The following is a 22,404-nucleotide window of genomic DNA, read 5'->3' as shown; positions in this document are numbered from 1 at the left end:
TTGAAGAAACATGATCAGCATTTCTGGAAAATATAATTGAAATGCTATGAAGAAAATAACCAAGATCTATGGGAGGGCAGGTGAGGGGAGGATATACACTATACCCTTCTTCTGTTCTTTTTCTCCTGTTTTCTTTCTCTTCCACTTCTTTTCCTTTATTCTTGCTACATTTATTTATTTGAATAGGCTGATGAACATACTGTTTGTATGTAGTATGACAACTCTTTTTCTCTAAAGCTCTGATTCATATACAAGTTTAACTTTAATGACTATAAAGGCAATCTGCATTTTCATTTTTATTATTTTTTACTTCAAAATAGTTAAAATACATGTAGTACTGTAGTTTTCTGCTGAACACATACGTGTGTGTTGAGAGATATAGTATGAAGTTTTATAGAAAAGTAACTAAAATAAACCCTTACGCATTACCACTCCCCATTTTCATTTTAGATAGATATTACATAAAGATCCTGGAAATTAGCACTTTATTGCTTTCATCTGAAGATGGGGTAGAAATTAACGTTAAACACCCACCAATTTGTTTCTGTTAATTACAAAGAATAATAACTTAAGGTTGTTAGGTAATTTGAATATCTATTTTTGGTAACTCCGGACTCACCAGGAATCCAAAATAATTTAAGATCTTCTAACTGAAAGTATATGTAAACTCTGTCTTGAAAACTAAATCCCTGTAAAAGAAACTGTCCTACAATATACAGTGCTGTAGTGTACTGCTTCCTTAACTCTGGTCTCAGAAATCTGCACAGATTCAACAGCTTGTGACACTGATGATTCAGGAACATGAATCAATCTGCTCATTGTCCAAACAACAAAATGAAGTTATTGTAATTTTCCAAAATGAACGGTGACGACGTGCATAAATCATTTCTGCTTGGAAGGCCTACGCTGGAACACCACATAGCAACACTCCTGTGCAAGTCAAAGGGAAAAAAAGAAAGAAAATAACAGCCTGCCAGCACCACAGATATTCCAGTAAAGCTACCAGATAGCATAGAAGGAGCAACATAGTGATCCACTGGGATAATCCTTCCCCTCCCACCACCAGAGCAGTATTTCCCCCACCCCCAAATTAATCTTCAAAATACACAAAACAAAACAACAATCACATTCTCATGATGAAGCAGCCTATTAGCAGCACAACATACCACTGGCCTGACCCAGCTCCCCTTCATGTCAAGGGAGTTGATTTGAAGAGGAGCAGACAAAAGCAAAGCTTTCACTCAATCCTTAATCTAGCAAGGGCTGGTAATGGAGCAAATCCCATAGTTTCAAGTCCTCCAGCCAATCTGAAGAGTGGCACTGTCAGACTCTGAAGGCAACTGTCTTCAGTTTTCCTTAGGCCAGAGGGAAGGTTGCCACTGTCCCTCTGGGGAAGGATATAAATCATACTTATATCTGTTCCTATAAGGAAGTAATAAAATTGGTATACTTTTTATTTTCTGAAGGAAGAGGAAGGTTTGCCAGTACATAGATGTGATTTATCCTCTATTTAACATCCCTAAATAATCTATACATTAGCTGGGATAAAAATGTAACTAGTGCATATGATTTGAAGCTACTCTTTAACATGTGGGTGCAGAGACACATATCTTGTAAAAATCAGATGCTGAAAATTCATGCAGATACACAGTTCCTGATTTTCCAAGCTATTTAAATTTTGGCAATGCAGGCCAAGGTTACATCCATAAAACATGCAACAGTACCTTATTCCCAACTAGAAAAGCCATGGTATGAAATTTGAAGGACTTATGTTTGTAGAAAACTGATCCAGGACTATCAAGCCTTAGAATCCAAATGAGGATCTAGTCTACTTCTCCCTTCCCCAGCAAACACATAACATGCACACACACAAAAAACCCTCCTACCAAAAAGCTGAAGATGTAGTGCTCTACCTAATTCCATATTAGTGTCTGGAATAAATGATTCCATATAGTTCCCATAAACCTCTCTATATACACATCCACATAGGCTAGCACATGCAGAGCTGGGAGAAATTTCTTTCTTTTCTTTCTTTTTTTTTTTTTTTCTGAAAAATGCTTATTTGGCTCAACTGAAACAATATGGGTGGATTTCGGCTAATTGTTTTGGTATAAAGAAAAAAAAAAGGGAAATGTTGGAGCAGTCCATTTAAGCATTTCTGAAACATGTTATTTTTTAAACCACTGAAAAAAACCCCTCAAACTCAAAATGAAGTGTTTTCAGTTTTTCTAGAGGCAACAAGGGCAGAGCTGGGCTGCAGGCGGAGCAGAGCTGTGGTCAGAGTGGGGCTGGGCAGGTGCTCCCTCCCTGCCTCCCCTGGGGGCTGGCCCGGGCCCCGCCGCATGCCCCCTAGAACGTTCCTCCATGCCCCCTGGGGACCACTGCACTAGGTATTAAAAATAAACAAACAAACCCTACAGATCTCATTGTCCCATTTATTTCATTTAAATAGTAAAAGAGCTACATATCTGAGGCATATATCTGCATATAATGCATTTTCTCTTTTTGCTATAAAGATAGCCATTGATCTTTAAATACTCCTTTGTAAGGTGACATAACAGTGTTTCTCAGGAAAAAGAAAAAAAATGCTAAATGTACCTTCTTCTGTAGGGTTGAACCCACAGATGTCGCAAATACAGCGAACCCACTTATTCATCTCCTCCTCGCTATCTGCCACCAAGTAGAAAACTCTGTCGATAGTGTTGATATCAAAAATATAACTATTTTCGAACTCTTTTTTGTTAAATGTCAATCCGGCATCCACTTGTTGACACAAGTTTAAGTCAATAATACGAATAGGTTTTTTGGCATGGTCATTTTTGTAGTACTCCAATACATCCGGATCTCCTGTTAGACGGCCACTGCGAAGCACAAACCACCTCCTCTTCCATGCCTAAGAAGCAGGGGGGAAAAGGGAAACGTTAATATGAGTGATATTATTTTAAAGACAATTATGCCTATTTATCAGTGACTTCCACTACTGGAACTGCATTGTAAAAAAAGGTTGAGTACAATGCAATAAATATTTCAAATTGTTTCCAAAAGATTGCATACAAAAAAACTAAACGGAGGAGAATCAGGTTACAAACTGGTGGCAGTGAACTTTTTAAAAAGGGATTTCCTTTTATATTTAAGATTTTGCTCAAGAGAATAAGTTTCAAAAGTAAGATGATACTTGCCAAATGGGAAAGGATGAATCCAATTAAGGAAAAGAAAAAAAAACTTCCAAAGAAAGTGAATACAGCCACAGGAAGGAAAAGAAACAACACATATTTATAGGTACTTAAAAGTGTCCTCTTCATTTCATGCTGTTTTATCATCAATAGTCACTTGTTTTCATAGCACATATAATACTCATTTATACATGCATGTTTCTCTGACTCTTCTTAATAAAGTAGGTTAATCAAGTGGTAGTATTTTAAGACAGCTACTCTTGTAGAAAGAGAGCTACTTTATTAGCTGGCAACGCTTTACATGAAATAGTTTCACTTAGTTACAAAACTATAAGGCAGCACTGTAAGTTACTGGTTTTCTCCTTTAAACTTAAAAAAAAACCATTTAATTATGTTCATGAATATATGTATTTTCTGAGTCCAGGCATTGCGACTCCTACACCAACCCCACTGCTGCAAACTTAGGAGACGTGCCCAGGGAAGGGGGCATGGCCTAGATACTCTATGCCCCACTGATCCTTAACTACTTTATCAGTGCCTTGGGGCCACTGACATCCAGCGTACTTTAGAACAGTGTTTCCCAAATGGTGGGTCCTGATCCACCAGTGGGTTGCAGGAAGAGTCTAGGTGGGTTGATTATCCCCCATGTCACTCTCCACGAGCCCCAGAAGCACTCCTCCTATCAGGGCCACAGGGGGAGTGGGGGAAAGGGGTTGTTTGCCCCAGGCCACCCATTTGAGAGTGCAGCCAACCAAGTGACATTGCAACCTTGCACATGGGGTCACAGCACTGCCCAGGTTTGCCTGGCCACTCCTCCATCATGATAGGGAGTAGGCTGGGCCAAACTTAAGTAGTCCTGCAACCCCATCCACCAGGTCACAATGCCCAGAGCAGGGAGCCAGGCCCAGCCTTGCAGGACAGAAGCTGCCGCAGCACGGTCAGTGCAGGGCAGACCCAATCTTGAACACCCCCACCACTGAGGTCTCCCCAGCCAGCTCGGGCTGCAGAAGTGAGCAGGACTGGGAGAGTGAGAGCATAAGGACTAGGCGGAGTTGAGCAACAGGTTTGGGAGCTGGGCCAGGGATGCTCTCCTCATCTTGATGCAGGTGAAGAATCGGACTGTGAGGCCCCCTTGCTGGGAGGGGGATCTGTACTGTTTGGTGTCTGTTTCAATTAGGCTCCCCAGACATAAGGATTTTTGAGAGGCCAGTTCTCTCACAGGACAGAGACTGGTCACTGGAGGGCTGTTTTGTGTTTTCCTTTGCTGTAGCCTGTCTTCCACTCCCACTTAAAGCAGAGACCTCCTCAAATTACAGGGGGTTAGCAGAAGCCCTGTCAGAGCTCTCTATCCACAAGAGGGGACAGGACTGGGAGAGGAGAGGTGTTAGCAGTGCAAAAAGCATGCAAGTTTATGTTTTTCTTTTTTCTTTCGTGTTTGAATTTTTAAAAAGTTAAAGAATAGTGAACAGTAGTTTATATTTTACACACACAAAATTATTATTATGCAATGGAGTCTCCCCAAAAAGACAAAAGGCAGTTGGTGGGTCACCTTAGTAAAAAGTCTGGGAACCACAGATTTAGAGCAACCCTCAGAACATGCTAATTCATGCCCAGGAACCACACTTTGCACACAGTTGGTTCAGGATTGCAGAATGCCTAAGTTACCTTTGCACTCTCCTCCTAACCCCCATTCAGCTCCTTAGCTGTAACTAGGGATTTGGGTCACTATATCTAAGGAAGAGGAAGTCGCCACAAATGTGATCTAGTCCTGCTTTACTTAAGGTTCAACAGACATGGCATAAGAACCTAAACAGATAGTTCTTACTCCCAAAAGAAGACCCATTGCCTTTACACTGAGTTAAGGTTGCAGGAACAGGCCCACAGCCAAGAAAGGAATAAACTCTTTATCTCCACCACTGTTTTTCCTACTTACTAGTCAAAGTGTGAGCTCAAAGAAAGTGAATGGGGTGGCTCTAGCAAACTCTCCTCCATACCGAAAACTCTCTTACCCCTTGCCAAAATGATTTGTTTTAAAGTTTGTATTTAGGTTGTTTTAACAAGTATATAAATCCATCACATAAAAAAATCCATTAATATTTTCTACAGAGTACACAGTGACAGGAAGACAGACTACCATACAAACAAGAGGTCGAATGGAAGCGTTGAGACTTGTAGTGTCCTTTACATATCCACATGCATCTGTCAACCTCTGGGATCAAAACTTTCTCAGACTGGACTTAAGGAACCAGCTGTGGAGCAGAAAACAACTCACGCTGGGTTCTGAGAAGTGTAAATGTAGCTTATTACCTCAGACAAAGTGGAGGGGAAACATACTGGGGTCTGGGAATCAAAACTGTGTTACCATCTTAACCGGCTCTGGCTTTTAGCATAGTCAGCTTTTCAGTGGGTGCTCACAAACAGCTCATTGTCAAGTGTGGATGCCCTTTTTTGGTATCAAGCTGAAGCTACTATGGAAAGATAATACAGAAAATAGGGGAGGGGAAAAATGCCAGACATTTAAACTGGAACTTGTGGCATATTCAGTAGCCACCATGTACTAAAAATCATCTGAGTTTGAAAAAAAGACTTTTATGCTTGCTATTCTATACAAATAATCATACCTTTTGTGTTCATTATCATATATACATATTCAGCCTTAAAATGCAGAATTATACAATTCAAGTCAGTTCTCAAGTCACCTTTCTCACTACGTTAGAAACATAGTTTCTCACTATGTTAGCTGGTGTGTGGGATAAACAAAATACAAGAATTAAAACTGACAGAAAAAAACAAATGAAACACCTTAAGCAGAGGCCACATATTAAAATGTCTAAAATTCCAGAATTGATCTGCATTGTGCTATACTGTTCTGAAAATCTGACAAATTTTGTGCTGTTTTCTGCATCTCTATCAAGCCAAAAAAACCAACAGCTTAGATACTAGCGTAGCAGGAGCCTTAGATATTTGCCACACAGAAAGCCCCCCAGGTTGATAATTAATTGAGAATTAGTTCTGAAAAACATACTGCAAACTGCAGCTATTTCAGAAACTGGAATTATCCACTATGTCTTCATTTCTTCAGATAAGGTTTTTAAAAAGCAATCTCTAAAAACCCCAACATACTTGCCTACAGATTTATGCAACACAAATTAGCTTGGTACAAATGAACTTTGCCTAGTTTGGGAGTTTCTGTCTAATTCTGTGTTAAGGGGTGAAACTTGTTCATATTATCACTAATAAAAGCCCTATTCAACATTAAAGAGTTAAATATGACTTTTACTCCAATTTCATAAATTAATCATCTAAAAAGAACTTGTTTTCAGCTCTTAATGCTACAAAATACCAACTATTAAGTACTTAAAACACTGAGTTTAGCCTACCACCTGCTACTATTTTTTGATGAATTTTTGCATAGTGAATATGTGAATGTTTATTTCAGTCACATAATGAGTCACTCACTGAAACTGGCACAGATTAAACTCAAAAACAAAAGCAATTCCATAAACTACACATTAATAAGGCAGATACAAAGGTTCTCTGGGTTACAGTACAAAGCACAATTTAGCAGTAGAATAAAGCCTGAAGCTGGACAAGAGAACTGACATCAGAACCCTTGCTAATCATAGTACAGAAGCGTCTCTATGTTTTGTCAAAGTGCAGAATGAGCCCACATAAATCACTCTTTGTTATCTGAAAATATCTAGGATTCTTAAAGCTTGTTCTATTTTTAACGTTTCAGTCTTTGTCGCCCTAGTGAAAGCTGTATACTGCCTCACTGAGCCAACAAGAATACTGACTATAACTAATGAGGAGAGCTTCTTCAATAACTGCTTTCCCAAACTAAGTCTCTGAAAGGGGCTGTGGGGAGGTGAGAGAGAAAATAACTATTTACGTAAATGTATCCTTCTTTATTATTTTTTTCCCTTTGGGTATTTTTGTTGGAGGAATGTTTATGGTATTTTACAGCTGTACAATCTGTAACATGCATTGTATCCTACAAAACCACTACAAACATAAAATTGGGTTATGCCACAATGATGTTACAGAAAGAAACAAGCTTTGTCTCTTCAATTATTTAATCAACAACACGTTCTAAACAATGTGACTTTGCTTGCATTGATAAAGGTGATTCAGATGCAGCTGAACTTCTATTGGAAAACAGATGAGAAAAATAAGCAACTCTACAGTGTGATTTGTTTTAAAACTCACTTTCCCAAATCCTAACCAATACTGGTATGAGACAGATGTTCGATATTTTGGGGGGGGGGATGAATATTCCTTCCCTAGGATTATCTAATTTATTTTTAATGCAAAATATGTTTATTTACATTGCATGTCTGGTTCCAACACACTGCCTGCAGATTAAGTATCTATCAAGTATAGATTTTTTTAAAATGTATTAAAATCATAGGAAGTACCTCAAATAACAGGGTGATGTAATTCAGCTGTCTTTCTAAACTTTTAAATATAGTTATTACAAAACAAAATTATGGAGATAAAGTAGGTTTTTAAAAGGAGTCTAAGATGTGACATGTTGCCATGTAGCTGCTAAAGACCTGGGCACACACAAAGAGTTGTAACCAAAAAATACTGAAGCTGAGTTTTGTTTTTAACCCAATGGAGGAAGAGAAGAAAGCACTATTTTTATTTTATCTGTTGCACATTTTATGTAAACTGAGTACTGCCGGTTTAAAAGCAAACAATTCAGCCAGGCCACAGCATCAGGAAAAGTGAAAGAACGCATCACTTCGGTCTTGTCTACACGTACGAGGCTGTAGTGGCACAGCTGCCCTGCTGTAGCGCTTCAGTGAAGACACTGCCTACGCTGATGGGTGGGCTTCTTCCATTGAAGTAGGTACTACACTTCCCCGAGGGGCAATAGCTAGGTTGACAGGAGGGCTTCTCCCATCAACAATCAACACAGCGCTCTCTACACCAGTAGTTAGGTCAGTATAACTGTTTCCTGGGGGGGGTTGGGGGGGGTGATTTTCCACACCCCAAGCGATGCAACACAAGTTCGAAGTTTGGACATGCAGCTTCATTTTCCTGATGCATCTCCACGGTCCCTATTTTTTTTAAATGTAATTTTTAAATAAACCATGGCAACAGAGGATAAAACCTCCACAACTATCCAGGTATAAACACCTTAACAGTAATTGTGAAAGGTGGAGTGTCAAGACCTTAAATTATCTCAAAATTGTAATTTTTAGTAATACTGCTGAGAGAGAGTAAACAAATTTATGAAAAACAAGTAAAATAAATGTGAAGTGAGGAAAATATTGGATGCATTACTACTTTCTTTAAAGTACTTAAGACTTGTTTTCCAGGAAGCACCATCTTTTCTAACTGAGCAAAATAAGGAAAAAACAGTCTCAGTGGAAGTTTCCACTCTACTGGCTATCATCCTGATCATCTGTTCCGAATACACACAAGGCTAAATTTCCTGTTTTCAAACTATTGTCACCATTTTCTAGTCTTGTGCTGCTAGTTCTAATTTTAGCTTTGTTAAATAAACAAAAGAAAACACTGACAATAAAGCAGAACAATACTTCCATGCATATTTACTGCAAGCAAAATGTCAGAATGTATATTTAATCATTTGAACTAAAATAAATCAATCAATACTGAACAATTCATTAAAACATCAAAAAAAAAAGACAAAAATTAAAAGAAACTTATCACTATGTAAGGATCTCTCTCCTTTTAACAAGTCTAAAATTACAAGTTTATCATTTTTACATTCACTTTAATTTTGCACTGCATTCCTTAAGTCCCATCTATGTTAGGAGTCTAACTGTGCTAATAGGCAAGCTGGCCAAAACTCAAGATTTCCAGTTCCTGGGCAATTCTGATATTTTGAAGTTTAGTTTAGTTCTGATTTGGAAAGAAACCAAATTTTTCCCACAAACCAGAAATTTCACACACACACAAAAAATCATTTTGGAAACACTGGCATATAGTGTTTCTGAAACAAAATATGATCCTCAGAATTCCACAGCTGCTGACTGAAACTAAGAAGAATCATGTCAATTTCACTCAAGAGCTTCCAGGATTCCTAACATCTGTGGCTCTAGGCAACTGGCCTGGTACCCCAGGGCTTCCAGACTCTCAGGCCAGTTGGTTTCCAAGGCTGGAAGCCCGAAAGCCCTGAGAAGACCCTGTGCTTCCAGGCTGCTGGATCCACAGCAGGCATCCCCAGACCCAACCAACTCTAGCAAACAGGTCTATAACTGGGTCATCTGATCCACATTACACCATCAGTCACACTCTCCTTCTCAAAAATCGTGGGGTTGCAGAGGACTCTGGCCCTCCTCTAACTATGTACTTACCTGTATACCCAGACCCCGAATCTCAGCACCTCCTAAACACTAATGCATTTCTCCTCACACACTCCTGTGTGATAGGGAAATATTATCATCCTCATACAAATAGAGCATTGACTCGGAGAGACTAAAAGATTTATCCAAAGTCATGCCAAAAGCTTGTAGCAGAACAAGGCATCTAACCCAAATCTCCTGAATCCCAGGCCAATGCTCTAACCACAAGGCCACCCTTTCTCTTCTTGGTCTATATAATATTTCTGGGCATTCTTGTCCACTTACAACCTTCAAACTACCATGATTTTGCTAATCACTAGCAAGTTTACCTTACCACTCCTGACTTGTCTCCATCTGTTTCAATTCCACATCTTGACCTGCCTATCCAACATTATCTCTTCCTGGAGGTCTTGTCAGTAAGAAATGTAATGTGGTCATAAATGAGCTTTTGGTCTGCCCTCCCTTGACCTCTCCATTATTGCTGAAGACAGCACCATTGTCCCTATCACTCATGTTCATAATCCGGGGGATGGGTGCCTTTTCCTTGCCCTGCCCATCCAGGTGGTTTTCAAATTTTGCTGCTCCTTCCTCCACAACGTTTTCAAAATACAGTCGCTCCACACCACACCACACCACACTAGTTCCAAGTGCTCATCTCCTCCTGTCTTGTCTCCCCCCCACACACACTTCCTATCACACCTATTAAAAATGCAGTTGCTAATACAGTCTTGTCCTTACCACCACTCTGACCACATCACTCCCCTCCTTGAATTCCTCAACTGACTTCCCTTTTCAACACAAGTTTAAGTTTCTTGTCACTAATTTTAGGGCCTTCTCATCTCTGCCCTCCCAACTAATTTACTTGACTCTCTTGTCTCTTATGCCACCTCCTATAACTATTGCTCCACCAGTGATGCCAGCTTTGTCTGCCCATTTGCCATCTTCTCCCACAACTGGCTCTGCATTTACTTCTATGCTTGGAAAGTCCACCTTGAATCAACATTTAATGCTATGAAATTTCCTTCCTTCCAATTCCTCTTTGAGATCCAACTCTGCTGTAATGCCTCTATGCAATCAGTCAACCAATTACAGTCTGGTTGTGCAAAAACTGGAAATGGCTGATTTATTTAAATAAATATTTCATACCTTCATAAATCCTGCAGTTGTGGAAGAGCTGCCTAACTGTGTCATCTTATTTTAGTTACATTCATCCTTCTATTTCCTCCTTTTAATATACTCGTTGTGCTGGGCCCCAAATTAACACAGGAAGTTGTTGTGGCTAAGACTTGTCCATTGGTATGTGACTGTACTCTGCATAGGACAGGGGTGTTTTGATGCTGATTGTGACCTTTAAGCACTACTGCGGCACAAAGAACCAGCAACATCATGACTTACTAAGAATACCAAGATCAAATTCTTGAACATGCAACGATTGGGGGAGAGAACAATGCCTGATCACATAAAAATGGTTTAATTAAAAGAATTCAAAGTTTGGGTGTTATAGGGGCACAAGTGTCAGAGTAGCAGCTGTGTTAGTCTGTATTCGCAAACAGAAAAGGAGTATTTGTGGCACCTTAGAGACTAACCAATTTATTTGAGCATAAGCTTTCGTGAGCTACAACTCACTTCAATGCACAGTTAACGTAAAACTCATGGAGGAAATCCTGGCCCCATTTAAGTTTTGCCACAGATTTCATCACACATCTTACTTTTTACTTACTAGCATTACAGTAATCTTAGGCATGGTTTGTAACTGGAAGATTTGAGGGAAAAATCTTGCTATGTTTCCAGTTCATTTACTTGTACATTTACAGCATCTTGTGTATGTTCAGTTTCGCTACTGGCCTGGATAGTTCATCAATTTCCCCTGTCTGTATGAGGCTTTCACACAACAACAACGAGAAGCAAGATCTTTAAAATTATATAAAAACGTGCTTGTAAGACCAAAAACATCAGTAGAGGGACTTCAGTCCCTAAAACGGTTTTTACAAATGTTTTTGAAACTGCTTAATATCAACTTGATGGTGCCTTTAAAAAAGTCCTTTTCCAAGGCATAACAGACTATTTCTTTTAGATTAGAACACCTACTGAAACAAAAGCTACAAAATGAATGAGAGCAGTTTAGAGAATCAAGAGTACCCAATATTTAATAATTAATGTATACATTGGTATACTTTAAAATTTTTTAAAAAGCTTCCATGTAATCGCAGCTTATTTGACAATAGTTGGTTGATAAAACAGTACCCATACTAACTTATCAATTCAACCAACAAAACATTTCTGTGGTCAACTAGACTCTCTAAGAATAGTCAAACAAGCCACCAGGATCAAGTGTTTTGCAGAATCAAATAACTACATAGGACCATTTTATTGTTACCCTTTTCTTCCCTTCACCCAGCAACCACTCTAGTAACTGATATTTAGTCTAAAAGCAAAACCGTTGTAACAGTAACCTATATAGGAGCTCATGATCATATCACTGAAGATCTTGAGAGCAGACAACTCAATCCCTCAAGTATAAAATGTTTGTTTCGGATTATTCAGTACAACTTTATTTTTACTATAAGGATAATGCAAGTGCCATACTATTGTCTGAAACAGCAACATAGATAAGTTTCTCAGACAATGACCAGCCATATCAAGACAAATAATGCATTTTAGAACAGCACTATACTAAAATATACATTCTTTTGACTTAACATATCAGAACAAGACTGTATTTGCCGTTTGCGGGATTAACTCTTAGAAAAGTATAAACGGTGTTCTAAACCATCTTATAGTATAAAATTACCAAATGTGCTGAATATTTACTTTCATGTCTAAGAAATAGCTCTTACAAAAATCTTTAACTTGTATACCAAACAAAAATGACATCCTTTCTAGACAAGAAAAATTAACCTAAGAAAAATATAAATCTTTCCTTGGAGAATGTATTTTTAAAACCTCATTAATTTTCCATATGAATAAATAAAAGCACATCTTATGTCAGTTTTGGGAGCAGTTTACCTCTTTGTGTTTTCAGTAAATCCAAGCAATGTCCTAGCCATTTCTGTAGTTGTGTCTACCCCAAAATAAGCAGAGCTTTCTTTTTGCTGTCAGCTTTCCATCTCACTATACATACACCACCCTATCCTAATAACCTTTGACCAACAGGAAGTAGACACAATGGACTGAAAATAACAGCAATTGTAAGATTTAGAATGATTTAATATATAAGGGGTGGGTTTAAAATATTTAAAAAAACCTCACTTGGTCTCGCTTGGTTTCTAAACAATTTGCAAAAAAGCATGAGATCTATGTAAGATTCTTAACTCCAGGCTATTCTGAATCCCGTAACACATGCTAACTATAGAGTACATATTTTTTCATAGGAGTCTTGATGCCACAGCTCTTCTGCGGATAGGGATTTCTGCACAGGAATAATTTGGGTATATCATCTCTAACTCCACAGATCTGGAGCTAGTCTAACAGTAAAGGGAGTGGAAGTTTCCTACTACACATGTGCAAAGTTACTTTTCAATTTGTATCATTGCTGATAATAGGGTAATTTCTCTGTCTTTCCAAATTAACCTGAAGACTAGTATTCTATGGAAGCTAGAAACCAGGAAAATCCACTCATTTGTGAGTTAGGTATATGGAACATATGATCATGCCAGATCAGATCAGTGATCCACCCTGTTTGATATGCTGTATCTGATCGTGACCCATGCAAGATGCTTCAGAGAAAGGTATACGAAACCTTGTAGTGGACAATTATGGAACAATCTGCCCATAGGAGAGGTTTCTTCCTAATCCCAGGAAGTTAGGGATTGCCTTGTGCCCTGATGCCTGAGGGTCTATATCCCCTTATACATTTCAAAATCTATTTAATTTATCTGTAAATATCCTCATTAGCCACAGAAATGTCTAATCCTGCTCGGGTTTTTTTTTTAGTATACTAAATTCTTGACCTCAGTATTTAGCGGCTATGAGTTCAAAAGATCAACTAAGTTTTCGAAAAGTATTCCCTTTGATTAGATTGAAATTTGTGGCCTTTCATTTTCACTGAATGTTTCCCTTTTTAGGTTCATTGATTTCAAGGCCAGAAAGGAATGGTTGTGATCATGTAGTCTGACCTCCTGCATAACAGAGGCCATTGAATTTCGCCAAAATAATTCCTAAAGCATATCTTGTAGAAAAGCATCCAACTTTGATTTAAAACTTGTCAGTGATGGAGAATCCACCATAGAATCATAGAATCATAGAATATCAGGGTTGGAAGGGACCCCAGAAGGTCATCTAGTCCAACCCCCTGTTCAAAGCAGGACCAATTCCCAGTTAAATCATCCCAGCCAGGGCTTTGTCAAGCCTGACCTTAAAAACCTCTAAGGAAGGAGATTCTACCACCTCCCTAGGTAACGCATTCCAGTGTTTCACCACCCTCCTAGTGAAAAAGTTTTTCCTAATACCCAATCTAAACCTCCCTCACTGCAACTTGAGACCATTACTCCTCGTTCTGTCATCTGCTACCATTGAGAACAGTCTAGAGCCATCCTCTTTGGAACCCCCTTTCAGGTAGTTGAAAGCAGCTATCAAATTCCCCCTCATTCTTCTCTTCTGCAGGCTAAACAATCCCAGCTCCCTCAGCCTCTCCTCATAACTCATGTGTTCCAGTCCCCTAATCATTTTTGTTGCCCTTCGCTGGACTCTCTCCAATTTATCCACATCCTTCTTGAAGTGTGGGGCCCAAAACTGGACACAGTACTCCAGATGAGGCCTCACCAATGTCGAATAGAGGGGAATGATCACGTCCCTCGATCTGCTCGCTATGCCCCTACTTATCCATCCCAAAATGCCATTGGCCTTCTTGGCAACAAGGGCACACGGCTGACTCATATCCAGCTTCTCGTCCACTGTCACCCCTAGGTCCTTTTCCGCAGAACTGCTGCCTAGCCATTCAGTCCCTAGTCTGTAGCTGTGCATTGGGTTCTTCCGTCCTAAGTGCAGGACCCTGCACTTATCCTTATTGAACCTCATCAGATTTCTTTTGGCCCAATCCTCCAATTTGTCTAGGTCTTTCTGTATCCTATCCCTCCCCTCCAGCGTATCTACCACTCCTCCCAGTTTAGTATCATCCGCAAATTTGCTGAGAGTGCAATCCACACCATCCTCCAGATCATTTATGAAGATATTGAACAAAACCGGCCCCAGGACCGACCCTTGGGGTACTCCACTTGATACCGGCTGCCAACTAGATATGGAGCCATTGATCACTACCCGTTGAGCCCGACAATCTAGCCAGCTTTCTACCCACCTTGTAGTGCATTCATCCAGCCCATACTTCCTTAACTTGCTGACAAGAATACTGTGGGACCATGACCCTTGGTATCATGAGCCTTGGTAAGCTGTTCCAATGGGTAATTATGCTCGCTGTTAAAAAAAAAAATTTGCCTAGCTTCAAGTTCCAGCCATTCAAGCTCTTTCCTTGTGAGACAGGGTACGTTTGAACACCCAGTTTACCTTTTCTATACCAATCATTATTTCGTGCACCTTTATTAAGTCCTCTCTTAGTCATCTCCTCTGTAAAATAAACAATCCTGATCTTTTCACAATCTCTCTTAAAGCCTTTCCAAACCTATATAATTGTCTTCATCACCCATACGAACTGCCATAATGGATCAGGCTGGAGGTCCATCTAGTTCAGTACCCTGTCTTGCACAATATCCAGCCCCTGATGATTCAGAGGAAGATGTATGGACTGATGTATGGTACTCTCCCCTTCCCCAATTAGGTCTCTTCCTAATTTCTTGAAGTTAGAGATTGGCTTAAACCCTGAGGCATAAAGATAGGGTGAACACAGCAGAACATGATATCCCAGGTGAGGGCATAACAATTTATATCATATAATAGCTTGTAATAATTTCAGAATCAGAGGAACAGAAAGAAGGGGAAAAAACCATATTCAAATCCCCAACACCCTTGTCCTGCACTTAGCATAACTTGGCCAGACCAAAGGATTCTGCCCGTAATTTTTATTTAACCGTGCTCCTTCTTAAAAACAAGTCACTTTGGGGATGAGAACAAGCAGAAATCTCAGCCCAAAATGTGAATTTGAGAAGGTTATAAGCATGTCAAAACAAAGTAATACTCATACATAACTTTTGAAGTGTTAACTACTATATAAACACACACACATTTTATCGTATATAACGACACCCATATTATTTACATTAGACTTCCCATGTTTTTAGTAGTACTTTATTAAATACTTAACCACACCAGAATCAGAAAATTCAAAAAAGCTTTGGCATCAGGTTTTACAAGCTGAGACTGGATCTAACTTGCTAACATAGTAGTTCAGGAAAGTCTGCAAATGCTAAAAATAACTGCACAAACAAGATACTAACATGATTTACTTCAATACAGAATCTATAGTAACTTTTAAATAGAGAAAACTCTTCCGTTGTGCCTGGGAACACCAGTAGAAACCACTGGTCCTTCGTCTACCACTAACGTGCCTTTTTATGTCAAATTTTAGCTGTCTTTTGAAGTATAATTATTAATTGATCATGGAGTAGGAGAATGATTTTGAGATCTTCTTCAACCGCATAACCTAAAACCACACTGTCTGCTACTTTCAATCTCCCTTCCCCTGGCCCCACTTTGAAACAGAACCTGATGCCATAACACCAAGGAATAACAGAAAAAGGATATCCTGCCTAGATATTCCATTATACAGATCAAATCATCAATCCAGAGGGTTCTTTGCTTACACATGGGATATAAGAAGATGCTTCCAACTGATAAACCCTGAAAAGGAAACAAGGTTGGCTCCACAACTATTTTTAAGTAGTTAGCACTCACACAATAGTCCAATATTAACGGCCAATTTACTGGGTCTGCAAAGTCATTATGCTGAAATAATGAAAGTCAGAGTTTTTTCAAGAACTCTGAAAAATGAGAAGGCAAAAAGTAAATGTGTATCTTCCCAGAACCACTTTACCTGACCTGTATGTTTTAAAAAGAAAAGGAGGACTTGTGGCACCTTAGAGACTAACAAATTTATTTGAGCATAAGCTTTCGTAAGCTACAGCTCACTTCCAATGAATGCATCCGATGAAGTGAGCTGTAGCTCACGAAAGCTTATGCTCAAATAAATTTGTTAGTCTCTAAGGTGCCAAAAGTCCTCCTTTTCTTTTTGCGAATACAGACTAACATGGCTGCTACTCTGAAACCTGTATGTTTTAAAAGAGATCCAGAACAGACGATGCTCTTGCCTTGCATACATAACCCAAACAAACAAAAGTCATGTTTCATGTCATATTCTCTACAGTAAATTACTTCCCCAGAAAAACTAAAACTTACTTTAAAACTGTTTTATTAACAAATATAATGGCTTTATTGTGTGCGCCAAGTAACACAAAATGAGGTGCATATCTTCACACATGTACGTCACAAAATAGGAGTTTGCTTTTTTAGCCCTTCCTTGTTGAAGGATACTAACCATGTTATTGGAGTACCATGTCATTTACATCACTAAAATTCTTAACAAAATCACTCTTCAGAGGGTCCTATTAGTTAAAAGTATCCTGCCCCCGCCCCTCCGACCCTAGCACTTTGCCAAGATTTCCTTTGACACCACCAGAGGAATACTTTATGCATCTTGATACTTCACTAACGCCAACATCTGGGATATCATGGATTATGGCAAACAAAACTAGTAATTTAAATTATTATAGATTATTTCAATATTAAATTCATAACAGAAACATCACTTTCAGTGCCAGACATTTCTTCTAGATAAATGACTGGTTCAGGTAAATGCCCTTCCAACCTATCACTGTACCACAAGAAATGCCTAGAGTCTTAGGCAAAGTATTGACCTGAATCCTGGGGATAGGCTGAGGAGAGCCTACCCCAAATTACGGATTATACGGTAGGAGCCCTATAAACTCTGCACTGGAATCAATTAAATGCCTAGCACAGGAGAATGTGGGTCATGGATGGGAAAGTTTAATAAAATTTGAGGCCTGCCACTTTCAAATCCATGTATGTATCGGTCCTCATTTCACTGCTGTGTACACATCAGCACTGGTGCACAAACTGAGAAGAATTTTAAATACATTGGTCTCGAGAAAAAACTATTTACATTTTGTCCCACACAACCTAACACATTCCAATTTTGACAATGTTACCAACCACTGCTGCTTTAGGAACACTGCAGAGACTGAGCAGTTTACTCATTACGAGGATCATTACTGAAGGAATGGTAAGACAGAAAACAATCCTGTCACCCTCCCTAACACTAGAAATCACTGTTGTGTAAAAGGTAGCATCTCTGCCATCGCCAACATAGCAAACATAGAACAACAATAATAAAAAAGACCCAATGTTGCATTGTTGTGTGGTTGCAGTCTAATCTTTGCTCTTCTTGATAGTCTTGGCAGGGAAGCAAAGGACTGAATGGGCACAGAGACAAAGGGCTTGTCTTCACTACCGGGGTAAGTCCACCTAAGTTACGCTACTCTAGCTATGTAGCTTAGGTCGACTTGCAGGGCAGTGAAGACAGTAAGGTACCGACAAGAGGCACTCTCCGGTCAATTTCCCTTACTCTTCTCGGAGAGTGGAGTACCGGAGTCAACTGGAGAGCGTTCGGCCGTCGATTTAGCAGGCCTTCACTAGACCTGCTAAATTGACACCTGCTGCATCAATTGCAGCAGTGTGGATCTCCCCAGTAGGGAAGAGCAGCCCAAAGAACCTCTCGCTCCTAGAGGTATATCAGCATGAAAGTGTGGGGAAAACTCACTGTTACTGCCTGGTCAGACACCTCTGCTGGGCAGTATTAGAGGACTTGAGCCTTAAAATTCCAATTTGACTAAAATGGAATTCTACCAGCATAAAACTAGACCAAAGTAGCAAAGATTTAAGCCAAAAAGGTTTCGAAGAATAAAAGTAAAAGTCAATTCAAGAAAACCAACATTTATCATCACCTCATCTAGTTGCAAAAAGTGCATAAGTTACCAATATTTTTCCTAAGTTATAAAAATTAAATACAAAAACCCATAGCATATTAACAAAACATTAATACCTTGATCCTGTAAGCATTGAAGACAGTGGGACTACTCACCCTCGTTTCAGATGAAGTCTAAAACAGGTCATCTTGAAGGAAAATGGTGTTGGTGATTTCAGACAGACCAAATAAAATGTCTTACAACCCTCACAGCTCTGTTTGTTTGGGTCATTTAAAAAATTAAAATAAGTACAATAGTAATAGCAAAAAGTGCTCACTCCCAGCTCTTAGCACATTTACAAAACGTATCAAGCAGAAGAGACAATACATCATAAATCAACAGCCTACACTGTGATCAAAGGTTTCAGAGTAACAGCCGTGTTAGTCTGTATTCGCAAAAAGAAAAGGAGTACTTGTGGCACCTTAGAGACTAACCAATTTATTTGAGCATGAGCTTTCGTGAGCTACAGCTCACTTCATCGGATGCATACCGTGGAAACTGCAGCAGACTTTATATATACACAGAGAATATGAAACAATACCTCTTCCCACCCCACTGTCCTGCTGGTAATAGCTTATCTAAAGTGATCATCAGGTTGGGCCATTTCCAGCACAAATCCAGGTTTTCTCACCCTCCACCCCCCCCACACAAATTCACTCTCCTGCTGGTGATAGCCCATCCAAAGTGACAACTCTCTACACAATGTGCATGATAATCAAGGTGGGCCATTTCCAGCACAAATCCAGGTTCTCTCACATCCCCTCCACCCCCATACACACACAAACTCACTCTCCTGCTGGTAATAGCTCATCCAAACTGACCACTCTCCAAGTTTAAATCCAAGTTAAACCAGAACATCGGGGGGGGGGGGGGGGGGTAGGAAAAAACAAGAGGAAATAGGCTACCTTGCATAATGACTTAGCCACTCCCAGTCTCTATTTAAGCCTAAATTAATAGTATCCAATTTGCAAATGAATTCCAATTCAGCAGTTTCTCGCTGGAGTCTGGATTTGAAGTTTTTTTGTTTTAAGATAGCGACCTTCATGTCTGTGATTGCGTGACCAGAGAGATTGAAGTGTTCTCCGACTGGTTTACGAATGTTGTAATTCTTGACATCTGATTTGTGTCCATTTATTCTTTTACGTAGAGACTGTCCAGTTTGACCAATGTAAATGGCAGAGGGGCATTGCTGGCACATGATGGCATATATCACATTGGTGGATGTGCAGGTGAACGAGCCTCTGATAGTGTGGCTGATGTTATTAGGCCCTGTGATGGTGTCCCCTGAATAGATATGTGGGCACAGTTGGCAACGGGCTTTGTTGCAAGGATAAGTTCCTGGGTTAGTGGTTCTGTTGTGTGGTATGTGGTTGTTGGTGAGTATTTGCTTCAGGTTGGGGGGCTGTCTGTAGGCAAGGATTGGCCTGTCTCCCAAGATTTGTGAGAGTGTTGGGTCATCCTTTAGGATAGGTTGTAGATCCTTAATAATGCGTTGGAGGGGTTTTAGTTGGGGGCTGAAGGTGATGGCTAGTGGCGTTCTGTTATTTTCTTTGTTAGGCCTGTCCTGTAGTAGGTAACTTCTGGGAACTCTTCTGGCTCTATCAATCTGTTTCTTTACTTCTGCAGGTGGGTATTGTAGTTGTAAGAAAGCTTGACAGAGATCTTGTAGGTGTTTGTCTCTGTCTGAGGGGTTGGAGCAAATGCGGTTGTATCGCAGAGCTTGGCTGTAGACGATGGATCGTGTGGTGTGGTCAGGGTGAAAGCTGGAGGCATGCAGGTAGGAATAGCGGTCAGTAGGTTTCCGGTATAGGGTGGTGTTTATGTGACCATTGTTTATTAGCACTGTAGTGTCCAGGAAGTGGATCTCTTGTGTGGACTGGACCAGGCTGAGGTTGGTGGTGGGATGGAAATTGTTGAAATCATGGTGGAATTCCTCAAGGGAGAATGGTCACTTTGGATGAGCTATTACCAGCAGGATAGTGCGTTTGTGTGTGTGGTTTTTGGGAGGGGGGTGAGGGGGTGAGAAAACCTGGATTTGTGCTGGAAATGGCCCAACCTGATGATCACTTTAGATAAGCTATTATCAGCAGGACAGTGGGGTGGGAGGAGGTATTGTTTCATATTCTCTGTGTATATATAAAGTCTGCTGCAGTTTCCACGGTATGCATCCGATGAAGTGAGCTGTAGCTCACGAAAGCTCATGCTCAAATAAATTGGTTAGTCTCTAAGGTGCCACAAGTACTCCTTTTCTTTTTACTGTGATCAAATGCTACCATAACACGCAGTGTAATAGTTTACTATATTATACATTTGTTCTAGTGCAGGAACTAAAGGCAATAACGTGACTATACTTCATATACTACAAAAATCATAGTTAAGCACTTCTGCAACATCAATCTGATGATAGTCTGTGACACTGCATGTAAGGGATGCAATAGCTGAAAAATATTTTAAAAGCTGGTATGTGTCACATCATATGATATTTCTAAATTAATCCAAGTCCCCTGAATTGCAAAGTCATTTCCACTATTTAATCAAATACATTCTAATGAACTGGCAAAAGGGATAAGGAGACACAAATGGCTGCTTTTTCTTTAACTCAGAATATTTATATTGCAATTTCCAACCCAAACAAAAACACACTGGTGTTATGATACCATTGTTAGAACATGTTTATACATCTAACCTAACATTTTTGGAACCAGTCCAGAGAGTTCAATAAACATATTACAAACAAAATTAAAAAAAGAAAAACAAACAGTTAAAGACAAACATTTAGGTTTTTTCTCTCCTATTTGAACACAAAGTAGTTGCAAGAAAAATATTCTTGCAGAAAAACAATTATCCAGTAAAAGCATTTTATGAACATTAAAAGTAAGTAAATTCGCTTCTTAGTTGTATCACAAAAATGCAGTTTGCAAAGTTTCAAAAAATCAAATACTTCACTCATATATAGCAAAGTAAATTCTCAACACTTCACAAATTAAAGGTAGATAAGCAAAATAATGTAATTAATGCATTTTTAAATTATTGCAAAGAGAAAACCAAAAAGTGCAGGATTACCTTTTCTTTAAATGCAAACAAAATCTGTGTTCAAAGTACAAACAACCTTTCAGCAAGACATATCTTTATATATGGAATTATCTTTCATCTTCATAGATTTAAGAGTAGAGACCGAAAGTTACATCAATCATCCAAAATGACCTATTTTTTCTGTCCTATTAATATCTCATATCCAATTTGGCCTTCTCCAGTGGTGGTGACAGTTCACCCACTTCTACCATTCTCTTACTTCACTCTCTAGGTGCTCATAATGTTAAGAGCTCTCCACTCCACCCAAATATTTCTCTATACACCAAAGATGATGCAATTTACAAAACCTTCTCTCTCACTTTAGGCAACAAGAGGTTAAGAGTTCAGAGTTTGGCCAGTTAATTGTACTAGTTTAGCACAGCACCAGGAACCGGAGTTTACATGCCCTGGAAAAGGGATAAAAAAAACATTTGTGCCTATAGCAATTACAGACTAGAGATTTTTCAGACAGCATATGATGTGTGATGTCACAAAAAAAAGTCTGTTCCTCAGACAAAAGACAAAATCTTTAATGAATTAATGAGTTGTAACCTAGAGAGATTTCAGAGTAGCAGCCGTGTTAGTCTGTATCCACAAAAAGAACAGGAGTACTCTTTAGTCCATTTGGTATGATGTCCATCTGTTTGCATTTGGAAAGGAAGATGATGTCTGTCTGTATCTGTACGAGTTTTTTCATGAAGTTGATGGATTTCCATTCCATACGGCTAAATTCACTGCCTTGCACAATGACGGGTTTCAGAGTAGCAGCCGTGTTAATACTGTTTTTGTGGATACAATCTAACATGGCTGCTACTCTGAAACCTGTCATTGTGCAACTCTGAGATAGCGCGT

At 39.4% G+C, this 22,404-nt stretch overlaps 1 protein-coding gene across 7 annotated transcripts in view; it reads right to left on the bottom strand.

The window, feature by feature from the left end:
- The window catches only part of GAB1 (GRB2 associated binding protein 1), a 145,141-nt gene that overhangs the window by 50,417 nt on the left and 72,320 nt on the right, over window positions 1-22,404 (bottom strand). For all 7 annotated transcript variants that reach the window (XM_073341224.2, XM_073341226.2, XM_073341220.2 and 4 more), the window contains exon 2: window positions 2,599-2,893. In XM_073341224.2, the coding sequence (XP_073197325.1) occupies window positions 2,599-2,893 (295 nt within the window). The remainder of the gene's footprint in view (window positions 1-2,598; window positions 2,894-22,404) is intronic.

Source organism: Lepidochelys kempii, chromosome 4 (genome assembly GCF_965140285.1).
Source record: "Lepidochelys kempii isolate rLepKem1 chromosome 4, rLepKem1.hap1, whole genome shotgun sequence".
NCBI classification, from domain to species: Eukaryota; Metazoa; Chordata; order Testudines; family Cheloniidae; genus Lepidochelys; species Lepidochelys kempii.
Note: the sequence above shows the minus strand (reverse complement) of the source record. Positions and strands in the feature narration are given on the sequence as shown.